The sequence below is a fragment of the Poecilia formosa genome, unplaced genomic scaffold (genome assembly GCF_000485575.1).
Source record: "Poecilia formosa unplaced genomic scaffold, Poecilia_formosa-5.1.2 Scaffold231, whole genome shotgun sequence".
In the NCBI taxonomy this organism is placed as follows: domain Eukaryota; kingdom Metazoa; phylum Chordata; class Actinopteri; order Cyprinodontiformes; family Poeciliidae; genus Poecilia; species Poecilia formosa.
Genome location: NW_006800170.1, coordinates 756,724 through 777,379, shown reverse-complemented (window position 1 = coordinate 777,379; position 20,656 = coordinate 756,724). Strand labels below are relative to the sequence as shown.

Below are 20,656 nucleotides of genomic sequence, written 5' to 3'. Positions count from 1 at the left end.
GTTGGACGAGAAAGAGAGGAAGCAGTCTGCAGCCCTAGGTTCTGAATGTTATGCACCTGTAAATATGGAGGTAATTTGAGCACCTGAATTTCATCATTTGCATGGGTGATGCAATAAATTTGGCAAAATAGTGTATTTTCTACCAATTTTAACACAATTATTGTGACAATGTGGTCTATTCATGACATGCTGTGCATATCTTTTGAAAACTGCTTTGATCAACCTTCGTCAAAAATAGCATAGTAAAAATTAAACTAACAACGAAAAGAGGAAAAGTGTGTAAAAAGAGAATTATTCAAACCTGGTAGGCAACAGTGTATTTGAGCAAAAAGTAGAGATATTGTTGCAAATTCAGACAAAAACGCAAACTAAAGTCATATTTCAATTCGGCAGGACTAATTACTGGACTGTAAACAAGTTAAAGACACAGAAAACTTTGGTTAAAGTTGTGCTACAAGGTTGCCCTGAATTGAACACCCTCCCCAAAAAAGTCTTTGATATTTAATTTAACTATTTCTTTTTCTTTCTTTTCTTTTCTTTTCTTTTCTTCTTTGAAATTTATGTTTTTCTTAATTGCAGTGTTTTTTAAAAACAAATTTCAAGAATGAAATTTCTGTTTTGTTGCTTTACATTTAAATGTTTTTAGTAATCTTGACTTTATTGTGTTTTATATCTAGCACCTACTGTGAATCTTAGAAGCAGTCCACTGGATTAAAAGAGACGCCGCCTTTAAAACTGCCAGAAGTCAAATTTTGACGAAAATGCGAGTATAAAACAATCGTTTTTGCTAATGCGCTCATGGAAAAACATTTGTGTCTCTCCTGCAGTCTGAGGATGCTAAAATTGAACCATGATCATCATTGTTCATTTTGGAGGTAAAATGTGAAGCTTGCAAAATCGTGACAAAGGATCCCAACTATAAAGTACGGCGGTGACTGCAGCATCATGTTTTGTGTGTGGTTTGTTGCAAAAGGGACTGGTGGCTTTTCAAAAAAAATAACTGTGGTTTCAACTACATGTAACTACCTCCAAAATATAACAAGATAACCTTTAAGTTTGGTTGTGACTTGGACCAAATGTCTAGTGTTGACCTACATGTCTTTGTTTAAATTAAATGAAGATTGAATGAAAGTCAAAGCGCAGCAGAGCGAACAAGCGAATGTGATGATGTCAGAGGCACTCCTGTTAAAAATTTCAGGTAAAGGTGCTTTCACTACATACAGATGCAAACAGATTAAATGCTACTTTTAACTATGAATATCATGAAGGTGCAGCTTGTGTAGATATACGGAAATTCTAACACAACTATCCTATAAATTTAACACAAAATATTCTCTGAAACTGACTTAGCCCTAAACATAACCCACTGACAGTGAAATAAACTCAAGTCATATTTTAAAGTAGCAAAAAGGAAGACTCAAATTGCTTTAAAATTGAAAACTGGCAAAAGTCAAATTTTGACTCAAAAAATGCAAGTATAAAACAACCAAAAGGGTTATAAAATTACTTAAAGCAAGGGCTGGAGTTGTATTCTGTATAACACGCTTTCTCTGGAATGTTTTTAGATAAAGGTTGGTGTTTCTGGATATGTTGTCGTACAGCTACATATTAAGGTTCATCATTTTTGTTTTTGTATAACTTCAGTCCGACTGGCCGTTCTGGCAGCCTTTCAGAAACAGCTCGTCCTGCGACAGATGTCCGTCGAAGCCGTCCATGTAGAGGCTGCTGGTGCTGCTGCCGCTGCTGCCCAGGAACGTACCCACCGCCCGGCCCTGGCGGGCGTGGCCGACGGCGTCGCTGAACACTTTGTTGATCTGCTCCTCTGAGGGCATCCACCAGTCTGGGTTTGAGGCACAGTGCATCCGGATAAACTCTGAAGGGTTAATAAAAGTTATTCTCTTTACTGGAAAATCAGAGCACACGTTAAGATTTGAGTCAGGATGTGAAAGTGAGATGGCTAAGGTTTATATCTGGTGGAGGAAGATGAGAGTAAAATGACCAAAAACACAAGAGTCCAACCTAACAATGTTTGTTTTGCTGTAGTTCAGATACAAAAATATATAGTAGTTTGACTGAGTTGTAGTTTTGATTTTCAACTTCTGATTGCTTGGCATTTTTATGTAATCTGAAAGCTTGATGTTAAAATGAAATCTGAGAAGTACCACAGTTTAATAATCATAAATGCTTATATTACTTTGGTACTGTTTAATCCTAAAAATACTGTCATTTGTAGTAATTTACAAAAAAATTAGTTGAATGATGTGAAAAGCATTAAAATCTCTCAACTGACAATAAATACTTTTAAAAAGGAAATGCCACAATTAAAAAGTGCTTTTAAAAATATGTTGAGAATAATGTTGAATTCAAACAATTGCTCTTAGGCTTTGTTGGGTAGATTCTGAAGCTTTTTTAATGGCTCTTTCATTTGAGAAATTTTAAGTGTCCCAAATAACAAACTGCCTAATGCACAATTTCTTGTTGTGTGTGCTTCTCTGCAGCTAGGAGCACGATAATCAGGTGCATAGAGTGTGGATCGCTTATTTTATCTGCTTGTTGCCTTGCATAAAAGTCACCAAAGGATTTACAATTATTTACCGCAAGATGCTTACTCTTACTTCAAAAATGGTATATTTGTAAGAAAACATGATCCCTATTATCACTGGCAAGTAAAAGTTTAAAAACTCTGACATATTAGTCTTTAAGATAAAAGTGATGGTGAACCATTAAATGAAGCATTGACGTAAAAGCAGATAAACCTGCATGATTAACAGCCTAAAATCACACGGCTTTAAAACAAAGTTGTCACACTTCAGTGCTTTAAATCTGATGGTGAGTGCATACTCTCCTAAATCAGCGGAGACCGAGGCGACGCACCTCTGAGGCAGCTGACTTTGACTGGGTTGAGCGGGCGTCTCTCCAGGCCCGGGTCTCCTGAGTGCACCGAGCGCTTCCTCTTCCCCAAACCGCAGGAGAACTTGAGCTCATCCGTGGTGAAGACGTAGCGGATCAGGTATCGCAGGAGCCGTCGGCCATCTTTCTTGGAGGAGTTGACGGCTTCATCCCACTGCTTGTTGGTGATGAAGAGCGGGTAGTTCTCCAGCAGCTGTTTGCTCCCCTGAAGGGAAGAGGAGTTAAACTTAGGAGTTTGGGTGAAACAAAGAAAAAAAAAAAAAATCACGTGTATGTATGATCCAATGATTAAACGACAAACCTCAAAGACGGTTTGCTCTTCCTCCTGCAGAGATACATCTTTTAATTCCATATTGTCACACTGCTTGAAGATGGATATGATGTTATATTTCACAATGATAATCCTTTATAAAGCCAAACACAAGCCTGTTTCTCACCTCGTTGAGCTGCTCCTCTGGCATTTGCTGGGCCAGCTGGTTGTGAAATTCAAGAACAGCCTTGAAGTAGTCCAAAGTATTTTGGCAGGGCACTGGGGGAAAAAAAAAAAAACAGAAAAAAACAAAAACAGGTGTTACAGTGAACAGTAGTAGAAAAAAATCCCTGAAGCAAAAAGGATTGATTTTGTAAACCTACAACCATATCCTTAGATTACTTTCTTTACCTTTCTTATAAATTCTGAGAAATAATTTTGAACATATCTTTATTTTATTCGTAACTTACTCACAATTGCAACATATAACTATTTAAAGCAACTTAACAAAATTACATATTATGTGGGAATATGTAAACATTTTTCTTGTTGCTGCAATCCCGTTTTTAGAGGTGAATTTTAATTTATTGTCAAATGTAATTTAAAAATACATTCCATTCAAGTAATAGAAACTCATTTGCAGAGTCAAATATATTACAGTGAAAAAAATATATTTGACGCCTCATAGATTTATTTTTTGTCACAACTAAATGTCTGCTTTACTGTGACTGTGAAGGTCATAACATGGACATCACAGAACAAATTTGTGTTAGAAATATTTTGGGGAATTTCATTAGACGTACATTATAAGAATCAAATTACATCCCTCTGCCTGCAATGAATTTATAAGACACTTCTCTTTTTAAATTGAATTACTCAATTAAATTAACTTTATGATGACATTTCTGCCCGTCGTGTAAAGTTCAATGCTGTATCATGATCTATAATCCGATTCACATGCGACTTTCCCAAAGGTTTACTAGGAGAATGGGTAGTGACTTTCATATCAATGGAAAATATAGCACATGTAATACTGTTTCACTCCAAATGTAATTTTCAATTATGGTTACTTTAGAAGCTTGTTGTTTTTCTTCACCGCTAACGTCTGAATGTGACCGTCTGCCTGGACCCTCAGGCCCAATCTGGTCCCAGAAAGGTCATTTGTACTTAAACATGCTTTCACTCGCGATCGCTTTAAATGTGAGAGCTTATAGCTGTCTAATATTTAATTAAATATTTTAAACCAGGTTTTATTTTCGTGCTTTGTCTTTGATGAAAATGGATGGACGGAGAGATAGAAAGAAGGAAAGAAAAAGATTCTCATTAATGATTCATAGAGACAATCAACTTAAACGTATTTATAAAGTTCTAAATGATTTAAAGCAAACAGAATATATCATATGTTCTGGAAAAAACACCCAGCTCATTCATTTGGAAATAATATTTAATTCTTGCTCTAACCATACTCTTGAAAAGCTTAGCAAAATCAGTATTTTATCCATTATTAGTCTTACATTTTCTGTTCAACTAAATTGCCAACTTTGCCTGACCAAGACAGAATTTCAACAGTCGTCCTATTTTCTTCTCTCTTTTGTCATATAAAATCCAAAAATAAAATAAAAAATGTTCTGTGAAACCTTCTCCAAATGAATCCAAAACATCACAAAGAAAACAAAAGCAAAAGAGACCAAGCAAGACGCAAAAGAAACGCAGTGAAAGAAACAAGAATAACAGCATTAAACAACAAACTGAGGTTGTGGTCTCGGATTACCGCACCTGGAATGTTCTCCAGTTTGTTACGCAGCTCCTCGTTCTCCTGCTGCAGACACAGCACCTCCTGCTCCAGCTCCAGGCAGCGGGGGCAGCAGCTCTCCTCCTCCTCCTCCTCCTCCGGCAGCGTGGACGACGGGTGTCCGTACGACTCTGACGGAGCCGGGGATCCCCATCCTCCCAGGTTGTGTCTCGACGGAGACACGTCTGAACCGCGCTCGGCGGGAGCGCACTGCTCCCCTTCGAGACCCGCAGCCAGGTGTTGCTGAGGCCCAGAGAGCAGGTAGCTCTGCAGGGAGTCCGTGAAGATGCGGAGGACGGCAGAGGTCTGGTGCTGGTTGGAATGGCTTTGCTGGGCCTCGTCCTCAGGGTCGGTGGTGGAGGAGCTCTCCGGAGGTTTCAGCTTCCCCTGAGAGGAGCAGTGGAGACCCTGAGCGTCCCCTCGCCCGTCTTCCAGCTTGATGTTAGAGCTGAGGGAGGAAGACGGAGGCTCCAGGAGACGGCCATTGTTGAGAAGGTTGAGGACTCGGCTGCACTGCTGGGCGAAGGCATCTAGGATGAGACGGTTCTCTGTGGCAGAGGAGGAGGAGGTCAGGAAGTCAGAGAAGAACTGGTGTTTGTTTTTTTTTGTTTTTTTTGGTCAGTTCTTTTTTGCTTATCTGAAGGATCAAATTATAAATTTCAGCTCAAAAGGTGCAAAACAAGTGACTTCTGGATGGATTTCAACATGTTTAGTACAACTGGCTTTGCAGGTCAATAATTGAGTTAGACACAGTTAGACACTGCAGAGCCGTAAAAAATAAAGTTGTGGAAACACTTAAAGCAGAGATAGATACCAGAATAATATTCCAGGCTTTGGAAGTGTCACACTGCATTTTTAATCTGTTATTTTAAAATAGAAAGAGCATTCTATATACTTTTCTATTAGGATTAGAAATCTTAGGTCAAAAGGCCTGTGGAAGAGCTGCAGTGTTCCACAGCTCAGGTGGGAGAATCTGGATAGAGCTATAGTTAGTTGTGAGCTCAATAAATCTGGCCATAGAGAAAGACCAGAAAGAAAAGAAGCCATTAGGAGTTTGCAGTTTGGAAAATGAGTGCTCTGGTAACATAAAAAAAAAGAAAAGAACATTTAAATTTCTGGCTATGTTTTAACCACTAAGTGTGGAGGAAAAGATGCGCATCAATCCTAAGCACAACATCCATGGTAAAATATAATGATGGTGGTATAATGCTGAGGGAATGATTTTCTTCAGCACGGAAAGGGAAGGTCAGCAGAGTTTATGGTAAGATGAATAGGAGCTGAACAGAGGCTGGTCCTGACAGAAATCCTTTTGAAAGCTGAAAAACCAACTTCAAGCTGTGGTGGAGGTTTGCCTTCCCACAAAACAGCAACCGCAGACATAATAACATAATATTATGTTTTAATAACACAATGAATACTTCAGATCAAAGCACGATCATCTGTCAGAATGTCTCAAAGTCCAGCTCTAAGTCCAAAAGAGAATCAGTGGCAAGGCTTGAAAACTGATGTTCAGAGATTTCCCCCATCCAATCTGACGTACACAGGCTCGCCACACTTTGAAAATAACTCAGAACGGTGCAAAATGTTCCTTCCTTTTAACTACATGCACTGTTTCGTGTTGATTTATGACATAAAACTCCAATCAAGTAATTGGACGTTTGAGGCTGTAACATAACCTTGAGTGTGAATACTTTTGCAGAGCAGCTGGTATTACAAATTTAGATGAATTCTAAGACTTTATTTTTTTTTTTTTAATAATTCATTGTGCTGATATTCTTAAGCTGTGAGTACTCATCTGAATACTTAACACTTACTCAAGCTGACAATTATTTGAGCTTCAAATAAAGGCAACAGAAAGAAACGACCTGCTCACATACAAAATAAGATGCTATCTACTTTCACTTCTCTTTTTTGAGCTAAGGTGCTCCACAAAAAGCCTTGTGCGAGCCGCTTTGTTCATAGAAATGTCAGCTTTATTATGGTGATTTATTCAGATGTCAATAAACTCTAAGGTCGCCGTATCTGCTGTGACCAAGACAATCAGCACATAGTTATAGTCCAGATTCAGGCCTCAGCGCGCATATTTCCCCCGGTAGTCTGGACACGTCTCAGTGAAGCGATCCCACACACCTCCACGTAATGATTATGAGTCTACTGTAGCTGCAAACAAAACACACAAACAGACGCCATGAGTTCTGGGCGGCCGCTGCGGCGGCGGTGCCACTCGCTCGGACGTGTCTATCAGCCTGGCGCAGATGTGTCGCATTTATTAATATGCGTGCTGTCTCTGTTTACCCGTGGAGATGTGTCTGATATCATTCACCCTCACCCCTGCTCCCACCTCCCCCTCCTCTCCCGGTCTGTGGCACTGAGAGCTGAGAGCCTCATAAAATTTCATTAAAAACAACACGGTCGGCAGAAGCAAATTTATGAGGCCCATTTGTTTTAATCACGACTCTTTGGGAAAGGCTTTTCAATGCAATTTGGGTTATTGTGTGTTGAACTGATTGCAGGTTCCAGGGCCTCTGCTGCTGCGCTTCACAGAAAAAAGGGACACCCAGTTTCTCCCCTACAGGAAGGAGAAAGACAATAACCTGTCTCATTTGTGCAGATAAAACCACTTTGATGTACCATTATCACCTGAGGATTGGCGCATCCTGCATGGCGTGTGCAGATTCAATTTGGCATGAAAAGTGCTTGTCGAAACATATGCAAACAATAAAACCGGGTTAAACTGATCTTTCGACATGCTATCACACATTTGCAATAAAACGATTTAATATGCAGCCGTTTGCGTCGCCCAGAGTCTGTCTGAAAACTTGACTTGTGAAGCTGCAAAAAAAAAAAAGAAAAAACCCCCCCCCAAAAAAACGCAACAGCACGAAGAGCCTCTGCTGCCTGCAGAGATAACCAGATTAAAATCTGATTAAAGGATGCTGTGTCTAATATTTAATTTTGAAACTGCCAGGATAAGGTTCATCGCTTTCATCTAAATGTTGGCTCCCACGGACCAGCCCTCCACATGGGGAACACATTTCTTGCCTGTATGCAGCCTACTAATGAACAGCAGCTGAGGGGGAAACAAAAAAAAAAAGAAAACATGAGCAGGGAACAATGTGTTTCAACAGGATGACGGCGAGGACCCATAATGGTGCACAGAGAAAAAGGGAGAGATGCAAAGAGTGTAATTTTGTGCACATGAAGAGGAGATTCGATCACGATTGCTCCCATTACTCAAGTAAATCAATCATTGCTGACAGGAGGAACAAAGGAAGAAATAGAAAATATGAGGATTAGGAGATGCTGGCTTTTTCTGTCAGCTTATTGACTCTGCTTACAGTTTAGGAGTGTACATCTAGGAAGCAAATACAAAACATACACAATGAATCAACCCCTCAAGGCTGCACTGTGGGGCTGTTAGTTGCAAGCAGGTCCAGGGTTCAAATCCCAGCCTGGGGTCTTTCTGTTTGTTCTCCTACATGCATCCAAATGTGATATTAATGAACATCCTACCAGAGTCTAAAGACAGGTTCAGACTGGCTTATGTGCTTAAAGGACCGGTTTTATTTATTTTGTAGTCATATAATGCCATTTTATGGCATAATCAAGTAAATAATTAATCAAGTAAATAAAATGTTACCTTCTGTTGTTGTAAAAATTGCTGCATACATCAAACAGATTTGAAAAGAAATTTGACTTCGTATTTTAACATCTGAAAAAATTGGCCTCTGTCTCTTTAAGAAGCTCCTGCCTTTTCCGACACTGAGCTTTGAGCACGTCGTCACAACAATGTTCCTTTATTTCACCGTTTAAAATCGTTCTTAGGAATGTTGCAGTGACAAGTAGTTTGTCTGACAAGCTCACCAGATGCTCAGTCCTACCAGGTGTTTATTCACTGCTGCCGCTAGTCTGGAGGAGCAGAATTGTGGAGGAGTGGGGAAGAGGTGCTCTGTGAGGTGGAGGCTCACAGAGCAGACTGTAGCTCTGAGGAGGAGCTTTGAGTAAACAGGAAATGGCTACCACAAGAGATTTAAAGAATCAAGGCGACACTCCAGGTATGATAAGGGAATTAAATTATAACATGATATAAAGCTATAAAAAATATATTTTGCATAAAACCACCCCTTATAATATTTTATGGATAAATTTAGGAGATGCAAAGACAAATTTTATGAATTTCAACATTTACTGACTTATGGGTTTTCATGTACCTTCATTTTATGTCTTTATTAAACCACTTTGTGAATTTATGTCACTTCGTCATGGTCCTGGATTGAAGAAAGTATCAGGATCTTACTGAATGAATTTGGATAGTTACAGAATTTTAGAACTATAGACCAATTTTATTCGTTGGCAAAAAAACAAACAAACAAACAAACACATGTTTTAACAACTATGGCTCTTATGGGTATTTCAGTGCACAAACTAAAAGATCATCAGATTGTTTAAGAAAGAAATCTTTTTCTTTGGTGTGATCTACACCTTGGGTTCCCACATGACAACTTGCTTCTGGCAGCCACAGCTCTTGATTGGTGCGAGATGCTCTTTCACACATCCAAACACACGTCCCTAATGAAGACCATTTGACCAAAAAGCTTATTATTAGATTACTTAATAGAAACATTAAGAGCTAATTAAAAAATATAAATTTCATGCTAACTGAAATACATGCATATCAAGAGAAATTGATTGGACAGATTTAAATGATAGCTTTGCAAAAACTGAGAACCCAATGTTTTTCACGTGTGGTGTTGAAAAACACAATTTTAGTTGTGAAGCATATGTAATCACTGCTAAATAACTCAGTCTATGGCAGTCTACTTAAACTGTGTTTCAAAGTGGTTCAAAATCTAAAAGTACACTAAAAGGCTCTTTCTCGTGTTCACATTCAGATTTATAAGCCTTACATTTAATTTTAAACATCTGTTGAGAGAGCAACTATTCAACTTTAAATGTAGTCCTAATTTCTTATAAAAAGGCCATTTAGTTAAATGCCAAATCATAATTGCCAACACTGTGTGCACCACATGGAGGAGTCCACTCCCATCAAATGGACATAAATAAGCAATAAGAAAACAACAGGAAAACTGACAGATGTTTTTTTCCTCGTGGTGTCCCCTTTTCATATCGCCCTGGGCTGAAAGCCATGTCGTCATAACAAAAACCTCCACTGGCTTCTGGTTTTTAAGTGGCACCCCAAAATTACTACCTTCTGGCCACCAATTTTACCACCTTCTGGAGGCGCCTTTTGGCAGAGCATAAGGCATAAACACTTGAATATGGTTGATATAAAGGGAATATTTCACGCTCCCATAAGAATATTTAGTTTACGGAAAACACAAAGACTGGTGAAGTATTATTATTTAATTGAAAGACACCATGTGAGAAGGAGCGGAACTAACAGACCTCACTCAGGACAAGTTTCACACCCACCTGTGCTGATTCCGTAGGTGCAGTCCGGGGAGAACCGGGGCTCCGAACCGCTGCCGGAGCGCCGCTGGGAGCCGAGGGATGCCGTGGCCGCTGAGGTGGATGTCGGGACCCTGCTGCTGGGCCTGGCCTCACATGGGAGACGGTGGTGCTGCTGTTGCTGAGGCAGCGGGTGATGCTGCTGGCTGCTGCTGATAGCGACGCTGTTTTGGTGGAGGTGCTGCAGCCGCTGCTGATGCTGCTGCTGTTGCTGCTGGAAAGGATGAGGCTGTTCGGGATGGAAAGTGAAGGGATGCCCGTCGCCAAACACAGGCAGCTCCAAAGCAGCGGACCGGTCAAAGCGCGACTTCCCCGCGGAGCGCTTGCTCTGGAAGGGCTTCAGGGTGCTGTACGGACCCCGCTGCTGTCGGCACATCTTCGTGGCGCAGGGCCCTTCATCCGCGGGCTGCATCTCTCCCTCCATACCGGCCGGGTGTCAAGCTGCTCTTTGTGGCGTCCTGGCCTGACAGACAGCTGATGAGTGAGCGATCCGACCGTCACTGTCTGGCTCGGTTTCCCTCCACACACACACACACACACACACACACACACACACATGCACTACGTGAAGCTGGCTTACTGACAAGTGGCCGCTCCAATCCCCAGTCGGGAGCGCAAGCTGAGACTCCTCCAGAGGGAAATACAGGCGGGACTTCTGTGTAGAAAACATCCCCACCGAGAACAGCGGGGCGCTGTAGCAGCTGTAGCTGCGACGTGAAATTATACTGAATATATAAATAAATAAAAATCCTACAAAAAAAAGAAAAAAAAAAGAAAAAAGGAAGTAGAGGCCATTTTGGTTTAGAACAAAAAGAATCGACATGAATTCAAATATTAAAAAAAAGTTGTTGCTACAATTGAAATAAAAAAAAGATAATAAAAAAACAGAATAAGGAAAAACGTGTCTAATTAACACATAAAACAATCTTAAAAATATACTGCAGCTTCATGGTCTGACTTATTTCATCTTAAGTAACAGCTTACAGACGAGCGCCTGAAACACAAGTGTTTACATCTTTAGTCTGTTGTAAGTTTATGTTTGACATCTGCTGTTAGAGAGACAGCCAACAGCTGCCCTAAACACTCCTGGCTTAAAAGTTTGTGTGGCCACGAGGGGGCGCCGCCTCAATAGGTTTCAAACAAGAGGTTCGAACCACAGTTTTTTCCGTTCAATAAGACCAAACAGATCAGTTTTACGCCTTTTAGCATTTTTACAGCATATATAGGTTATTGGTTAAATTAAAATTCAGACACAATTAAGTAGCAAATCTAAATTTTCATATAAATTAAATGTAAATAGCATTTTTGTAAGTGTGAAGGAACCAACAAGATGTACATTTCAAAAGCAAAATGAATCTCAGAAATTCTACAATAAAGTCAAGTATCTAAAATTAATTTAAAACTACCAATAAATACTGAAAAGTGGCAAAAAAAATCTCCAGACAAAGCGTGACCTCAAGTGAATAGCATCAATAATCACAGAGACAACAAAATCACTGCCTGTCAGACATTGTGCCTTGCAAATGTATTCATACCTCTTGAGATTTTCACATTTCATAACATTAGAACCATAAATGTCGGTGTATTTTATTGCGGTTTAATATGACAGATCAACCAAGACTTTTGCAAAAAGTCTTACACTTCCTTCCAGCACATCACCCTGAACAAACCATCCATCCCCGAGGCGAAACATGGTGATGGCAGCATCATGCTGCAGGAAAGCTCTTTTTTAGAGGGGGTAAAGAAAGTGAACAGAGTTAATAGGAAGATGAATTGAGCCATCCTGCAAGAAAACCACCTGAAGGCTGAAAAATACATAAAAACTGGCCAATAAAATACACTGAAGGTTGTAGTTGAACAAAAAACAATAAAACATTTAAGGAGCATGAAGACTTATATACTGTAGCTACAGTAACAACATTTAAAGTCCCACAAAATCTGGAAAGAAAGGGGATTCACAATTCAAAAATGGGTAAATATACATATAAAAAATATCAGTTTACAGAACAAAAACAACTCAAATATGACCACAAAACAATGGCCTAGACAAAGAAAAAAAAGGATGATCAGTCAAAAACTGACACAAAAACATAACCTCCCAAATTAGAAAGTAAAATAAAGGCATAATTCAGGTTTAAACACAATGGACTGATGCTTATCCTCTAATATTTAACAAATCCACGCAATCATGGTCAGAAATTGTAGTCAGCTTTTGCTTTTCCTACTTGTAGTTGCTGAAGTGAAGCCCGTCTCTTAGTTATAACAAGTTAAGATAAGAACTTTAGCGTCAATCTTTAGGCATCACTATTTGTTGTTGAACAACGTGAACGCGCACGTCCAGATGAAGTGGAGTGCCGTGCGCGCACCCAAAAGCACCGATTCACAAAAGCGGCAGATCTGCAGAGAGGCGAACACACACGCAGCCCCTTCTCATCCCGCTACACCAAAAGCGGAGAAGAAACTGGAGCAATTTGGTTCTGCTGGGTTTTGCGGTCTCCGTCTGGACCAGAACTCGCCACGGAGATGAGACTTTTAAAAGTCACTTAAACCCATCATTTGGATCCTGTTCACTTCAAACGCCGCTGATGTCCCACCGCGCTTCGGATGCGGCAAAGATGGCATAACTTTACATGCATTGGGTCCAGTTTCGCGTTGGGACATTCATCCCAGCTCGGACCCCGCGTCCAGGCAGCTGAGGCCGAACAAGAGGCGAGGCGGCGGGAGGAAGGGGAACCGTGAACCCGGAGCGGCCGGGCGGGATGGTGCGCCTCTGGAACTGCCTGCTGCTGGGATATCTGACCTGGAACCTGCGCATATCGGACGCTCAGGGGGAGTACTGCCACGGCTGGCTGGACTCTAACGGGAACTACCATGAGGGCTTTCAGTGTCCGGAAGACTTTGACACCACGGACGCGACAGTGTGCTGCGGCTCCTGCGCGCTGCGCTACTGCTGCGCGGCCGCGGACGCACGCCTGGATCAGGGGGTCTGCACCAACGACAGGGAGGTGGACAACACGGAGTTTGCCCCGCGTAAGTTTAGGGAGTTTTTATTGTTCAGAACTCAAAGCAAATAAATGGAAGTAAGCAGAGAGTTTTAGCTCACTTATAGTTCTTTTTTTTTATTTTGTTTTATTAATATTATTTTAAAGAAGTATTTTGTACAGCAGCAATAGCTATATACCACTAATATGTAACTAGTTTTTAAAAATTACAAAATTTGCTTAGGTGCTTGTGCTGTTCACAATTAGTTGTGGCAGATCTTTCAGTTGAGGTCAGAGGTCAGCTGGAGAGTCTGGACGAGGAAGAACAGGTTAAGTTTCAGAGACTTGGTCTTCATGTCTTTAAGAGGAGGTGGGGTGGGGAGAGTCTCCAAGAAAAAAGACTGCAGTGCAATCTTTTTAAATCATGACCAAAATAGAAATATTGCAAAATAAAATAGAAAAATGTAGCTGCAGAATCTCAGCCCAAGTTTTCAGGCTCCTTTTCTTGTTCCTTGGAAGTATTTTCTCGTCAGCTTTGAACTTTTAGAGAGCTGCTCAGATTCAATAAATTCATGCTGTTTCAAAGTTGTATTCTCAGCATTATTTTGGCAAAAGAGTCTAGTTTCCAAACCACCTGCTTTCATCTTAGCTCCAGATGCTTCCTTTTACCTCAGCACACTTCAGATTATTTGTGGAAAAACTGGATAAATTATAATGCAGCATATCTCTGCCTCTCGCCTGATGTTCATAAAACACACAGTTTTAATATATTTTTCCAAAGAAATAGAGATGAAACCTAAGGAAGTGGAGGTTGAAGGTTTTCCAGAATCAAAACCGGTTTCTGCACAAGTTGGCAACGTTCTGCTGCCAAACATAACTTGTTTTTAAACTGAGCTAATCACATCATTATTGCGCGGAAATGCGTTTTTACAGCTTGTACAAACCATGCAAAGTAAGCTGTGTAGGTTTTAATCTTCTGCTGCCTAAATTTAGAGGTTTTATCAGTTTTCTTTCAATTTCCAGAAGGGAAACGGGGGTAAGTCTTGAACTGATTTCACTGTGTCTCATAAAATAAATAAATGCTCACAGATTTCCTTCCTGAGCGCAACCAGGCTTCACAAAGAGCAACTTGAGATGTTTGTGTGTTAAACAGGAATGTGTCCCTGTTTTGGTCAGAACATTTCATGGGTTTCAAAAGAAAAACACGATTTAAAGTGTTTGATAATGATACATTTGTGTGGATAAAGGTTTTTTTGTGTGTGCATCCTTGGGAAAGCATTCATATTCTTTGTACATCATGTCAAAGCCACAAATCTTAATGTATGTTTCCCGGATCTAATGCAATAAACCTTACAGTAGCATATTATTTGAAATAGATGCAACACATAACACAGTTTTAAGAATTTTTAACATGGAAATATGAAAAGTAAAACTGGTGTTCATATTCAGTCTTCTTTAGTCTCAAATCTATGGGTGAAATCCAACGCCGTGAGTTTTTTTTTTTTTTTTTTTTGATATGGGCATTTGCCCAGGGTGTCGTTAGATAAGGGGATGAATGATATAATAGCCATCCCACAATGAAACATGTCAATGGCAGCACCATGCTGCAGAGTTGGGAAAGATAATCAGAATTTAAAGGAGCTAAATAAAGGGTAAAATCTGGAGGACCCGTTAGAGGCAGCAAAAAGGCATTTTTCACTTCCCAGCAGGAAAACAAACCCAAAGCTACAGAGCTGGAGATTTAACTGAACGTTTTGACTCAAATCCGTTTTTAGGTGTTAAAATGAATCAGATAATTGAGAATCTCAGACGTTGCTGATCTATTCAGAGAGGTTAAAGCTACTTTGCAAAAAACAATGTGTAGAAATTTAAAATTTTCACTGTTTGGAGCTGGTGGAGACATATGCAAAAAACATAAAAAAATACAACATGCAGCACAACAATCAGAGGTCCTAAAAAGTACCGTATTTTGGTTGTACTGGACTTTGCTTATGAATGAATTCGTTCACAAATAAATCGACTCCGACTTCTTTAATTTTTGGAGATCGGTGATCGGCCGATACATATGCGCCGATCTTATCTACCTGGACAAAGGTCTAAAAATCATCGATCCATGGTCCTATTTTGCTCTGCTGTGAGAGGTTTGACTGGCAGACCCGCTCAGCTGGTCAGGTCTGCACATTTGGAGTCAACAATAGTCACCACACTGTTACTTACTCAGCGACTTTCTTTGTAAATTTAGAAAGATTTCAGCTAAAAAATAAATAAGTATCAGTCAAAATCTGAATTGGCGTTCACCCAGAAAACTGCAATCAGTGCACCTCTAATTTTCACAAAGTTTCAAGTGACAGAAGAATCTTTCTTATATATATAATATTTTCCAGATATGAAGCTTTACTATCATGGCTGTAGATCTTATTTGCATCTTCTCCTCCTCTCCTCTCCCTCAGAGCCCATCTATGTTCCCTTCCTCATGGTGGGAAGCATCTTCATCGCCTTCGTCATCGTTGGCTCCCTGGTGGCGGTCTACTGTTGCACCTGCCTGCGGCCCAAGCAGCCCACTCAGCAGCCCATCCGCTTCTCTCTGCGCAGCTGCCAGGGAGAGACCATCCCCATGATCCTGACCACGGCCCCGCCCAGCCTGCGCGCCCCGTCTCGGCAGTCCAGCACGGCCACCACCAGCTCCAGCTCGGCGGGCGGGGGCAGCTCCACGCGGAGGTTTTCTCTGGGGGCTTCGGCCCAGCAGCAGCAGCACGGCTGCCTTGTGACTGCCACCGTCTCCTCCTCAGCCTCCACTCCCACTCAGACCCCACAGACTCTACTACCTCCTCCACCGCCTCCGCCCTACACATCACCGCCCATAACAGGAGCTCTCCAGCACCCACAGCTGCAGCTCCACCAGCCCTCTCATCCCGCTCAGAGCACCAGCTTCCTGCTTCCCCAGCAGTACTTCTTCCCCCTGCAGCCCGACGCCTTCACAGCAACCAAGGGCTTTGCTGACTTTGGACAGAGCTGACAGGCATAACCAGAGGCTTACAGGAACTCCTGGACGGCGGAGCATGAGTCAATGAGAACAAACATGGCTGCCTGAATGAGTTGACTGGACACAACAACAGGCCTGTTTGGGGACCATTTCTACATTTTATGCACTTTTATAAAGCCAGCAGATCCCTGTGGTCTAACTAAACTCTTGTCCAACTTCCTCCAGAAACATCTAAATGTCTCAAAATGGTTTTTTTTTATATAGAAGTATATTATACAGAGAGTGTAGGAAGTTTTAAATGTAAAATATGACACCTGAGAGTGAAGAGACGCTTTCTTTCTTTGTGTGGAAATGTGGGCTTTTGTGAAATGACTCCCTAATGTACGCTAATTAAAAGCTGTTTATTGTCAGTTCTGTGAAGCATATCTGAGATCTACACAAAAACAACTCTGGTCCTCTTGGGTCAGACATACGGTCATGGGAAATAATGAGAAAACCCTTCAGCAGCGTGTGTGATTTTGTGATATTTTGACATATGGATATTTAAAACAATCTAACAAGACCTAAAAATGCAAGTATATAGAAATAATAAAGAATGAAGAAAATACATTTCTAGCTTTTTTGTAAACTGTAAAAAAAAAAAAACAAAAAAAAAACTGCAGCTTCCCTAAGGGTAATAGAAAAAGGGCACCTCCATGTTTACGTCAACTAAAATTAAACATCATCTCATCAGATAAAGATTAGAAAATCTTTGCTCTGCATTATGATGAAAGTTTAGACCTCAGATATCCAGCTTGGTGTCCTCCTGACCGTGGAGAGTAAGCACCATGAAGAGATCCAAAAAGTTTGCAGAAGAAGATTGGTGCGGTTTATGAGTCTAGTGAAGGATTTATGGAGGTCTGAAAAGAATTTAAAATCAGTCATTCTGGTCTGGAAAGTAGATATTAGCAGACATGCACAGGTCAGATCTTTTGAAGTATGTTCACCTTGAAAGCAGACCAAAAGATGCAAAAAGAAGTTTCCAATTACGTGACCATTAGCAGGCACTTGGTACTTTTGATATGAAAGTTCAGCTTATGCAATCGTGGCTGGTGTGCAAGGAGAAAATGTTTCATCTTTGGGGAGGAACGGGAAGGTCAGATTAAAGTTTGACAGTGAGAACCTCATCATCGTGTATAAGAGAATACCAGAGGACGCAGCAACTGGATCTTGCTCCTTCACAAAACACCAGAAAATCAACAGGAAGTGGTCAAAAATAAAGAAATTAAAACATTGTTGATGTCGAGTCGAAGCCCAAACATTCGTATCACTTTGAGAGTGATACAGACTGTACATGGAAAAACACCCCAAACATCTCAGTGGCTGAATGATGGCTGCAAAAAAGTGCAGTTAGTGTTTAGATTTTATAATTTCCTCCTTTCCTGAGATGAAAACAAATAGATTAGACACTAATGTGTGAGGGTGTCCTATTAAAGCAGCTAAATAAGTGAGTACTTAATGGGGGGCGGCTGGTGGATGGGCCGGACCAACACGGTAGCTCCCTACCTGTAGCTTCTTCTTGCGCCAGACTTCACGGCAGGAATGCAGAGCTGAGATCCGTCATTGTCAGTGCTCAATGAGCATGGCATGGTCGCAGTGTTAAAAACAACTCCCTTCAGAAACAGGTTTATGTTGCAGCAGGAGCTATAGGGGAGCCTCCACAAAGACCTTTCTGTTCCCCGGTTACCTGAGTGTGAAACTGATCTGGTGATCAGCATCTCCTGAAACCTGCCTCGGATGTTTGCTGCTGCGTGGAGAGGATACACAAAATTGCAGCTTTTATCACAAAAATGCATCTTACAGGATGAGTTTCAGGGTGAACATCTGCAACACATTCAACGTCTGTCCTCTCAAAGGAAAGTACAAGTTGGCAACATATTTAGAACATCTCTGGAGAGATACCCTCCCTACAGGAGAACTCAGACTATTTTTGTTAAAAATGTTTTATGAACTTTGCCTCTTTCCTCAGTTGTAAGCTCTTGAAAACATTTCAGAAAAATGACACAACCTCTGTTTGCCACAATAACAAGAACACATTAGTTAGGATTCTTTAGATTTTCATATAATCAAACCCTGTTGTTGGGATTTGTGGTCAGTTTTCCTAGCGAAACAATGTATTCACCACCATGATTAACAGCAGCCACAATCATTCATCTAAATTATGTCAAATAAAAAAAGAACCAGCTTAACGTCTCTTTGTTTGGGTCAACTTCAAACATCAGATACTGTCAGAAACATTAGGAGATCTTTTATTCCTTTCTGAAAATCTGGCTGTTTTAAAAACAAGTTTGTTGATGACATAAATCATTCTCTCTTACTAAATAATTAAAAAAAATCTACAGAAATGGATTAGTGCCTCTGAAAAAACAGAGAACACATTGCTGGGTGAGCAGGACAGTCTATAACAGTGTTTCTCAACCCTGGTCCTCTGCGCCCCCCTGCTTTGCATGTTTTAGATGTGCCTCTATTCCAGAACAGCTGATTCAAATGATTGCATGACCATCAAGTACTGCAGAAGCCTGTTAATCACCCCGAGATACTATTCAGGTGTGTAGCAGAAGGGAAAAACCTAAAACATCCAGGACAGGGGGGCGGTGAGGACCAGGGTTGAGAAACACTGGTCTATAATAACCACTAGATCAGTGGTTCTTCACCTTTTTTGAGGTACCGAACCCACCAATTTCATATGCGCATTCACTGAACCCTTCTGTAGTGATAAATAAAATATGTTGCCCCCCCTCCTCCCCAAATTCAAGACATAGGGGTGCCCCAACTAGACTCTAGTTGGGGCACCCCATGATCACTAAGTCTTCTTAAAAGGTAGAGTCTCTGAGTACAGTTCTTCAAAATATAGTCAGTGTTTTCAGCAAAGTTGAGCTGACTGTCCAGGAACGACCCAAATTTGCCACAGTTTCAACAGGTTGGCCATCGAGAGAAACTGGAACCACTTTAAGGTCTTGTTTAGATCATTTAATTAGCTCTATATTCTTAAGAGAATTAAACATTTATAACAAATAATAAAGATTTTGCGGTATTCTGATTTAGTAATGTAATAATATTGGTTGTGTTATCACCCCCACGCCACTAGAGGCAGTACCAACCCCGAAAATCTGCGACTAAGGAGCAGATTTAGAAGTACACCGAAAGCTACAGAATTTGGTAAAAACGGTGAACTTTGCTGAAGTAATTAAAGACACAAGTTCAAATCCATGCTGAGAGGAACTCCTTCAATCACTGCTCCTCCGCAGCACTGATTGGCTCAGCAATGTAACGTGATCCTCTGCAGCAAGTGATGGGGAAGCGGGGCGTCATCACGACTTTTCACGTCATCACACTTTTTAGACAAGTGTGTCTTTACCTCCGCGGCAGAGGCTCCGCCGAACCCCTGAAACCGACTCATCGAACCCCTGGGGTTCGATCGAACCCAGGTTAAGAACCACTGCACTAGATGCCAACTAGTTGTTTGGGGAGCTTGGCAGAACTAAACATCTCTTCTGTTCTATAGTCACAAACATTAGGTGACTAGTGGAGCACTAGAAGAGCAACTGTGACATATGGTCTTGTTTTTTCTTTTAAAACACCCTGAATAACATTTTGAGTTGAATGGCATAAGGAATTATTTTTTAAACACTATTAAGGTCTTAAGTACGACATTTTTCAGACTATAAGCCGCTACTTTTCCCCCCCCCCATGCTTTGAACCATATATGGCTTATATCCCGATGCAGCTTTTCTGCGGATTTTTCTTCAACCACCAGGGGGCTCTTTAGCAGAAAGTGAATCATTGGAAGTCAAATTTGGAAATCAAAAGAAGAAAGCGCTAATTTTCATTTAGAACAAGCACGTGCCTAGCAGCAGAAATTTCTTCAAACTCATACCCCCTCATCATGGAAAAAGATGCCGCTTTTAAGTTGAGGACTATCGATCTGGCAGTACAGGAGGGAAATAGAGGCGCTGCACGTAAACTCGGCGTGAACGAGTCCATGGTTCAGCGTTGGATACACAGGGCTGTGTAAATCTGCTAGATTTATTAAGGACACAGCCCTCTGCTGCGTCTTTGTGGAAAACCGAGAGCGGCGGAGAAACTAGCAGCTTATACATGTACGTTTCTGGGTTTTTCAAAAATGTTTTTATTATTTTAATTGTAGGTGCGGCTTATAGTGAGGTGCACTCTGTAGTCCGGAAAATACGGTAAGTAAGTATTCTTCTGGAAAGAAAAATACTGAAAGTACA

The 20,656-nt window shown here is 40.9% G+C and overlaps 2 protein-coding genes across 4 annotated transcripts; one reads left to right on the top strand and one right to left on the bottom strand.

Annotated features, from left to right (window-relative positions):
* Positions 1 to 991: 991 nt before the first annotated feature.
* On the bottom strand, positions 992 to 10,977 carry bend4 (BEN domain containing 4). Of its 3 annotated transcripts, none has more exons than XM_007568823.2 (6): positions 10,386 to 10,977; positions 4,937 to 5,500; positions 3,348 to 3,439; positions 3,212 to 3,274; positions 2,875 to 3,115; positions 992 to 1,873 (listed from the first exon to the last, which is right to left on the bottom strand). In XM_007568823.2, the coding sequence occupies exons 1-6, from the start codon at positions 10,843 to 10,845 to the stop codon at positions 1,641 to 1,643; spliced, it is 1,653 nt and encodes a 550-aa protein (XP_007568885.1). In that variant the 5' UTR covers positions 10,846 to 10,977; the 3' UTR covers positions 992 to 1,640. The 3 variants fall into 3 exon arrangements, with proteins under 3 accessions (XP_007568885.1, XP_016535539.1, XP_007568886.1); XM_016680053.1 differs by having other exon boundaries at positions 3,212 to 3,271; XM_007568824.2 differs by having other exon boundaries at positions 3,212 to 3,235.
* A 7-nt stretch (positions 10,978 to 10,984) lies between these two features.
* shisa3 (shisa family member 3) lies at positions 10,985 to 17,027 on the top strand. Its single transcript, XM_007568822.2, has 2 exons — positions 10,985 to 13,451; positions 15,853 to 17,027. The coding sequence occupies exons 1-2, from the start codon at positions 13,181 to 13,183 to the stop codon at positions 16,416 to 16,418; spliced, it is 837 nt and encodes a 278-aa protein (XP_007568884.1). The 5' UTR covers positions 10,985 to 13,180; the 3' UTR covers positions 16,419 to 17,027.
* The last annotated feature ends 3,629 nt before the right edge of the window (positions 17,028 to 20,656 follow it).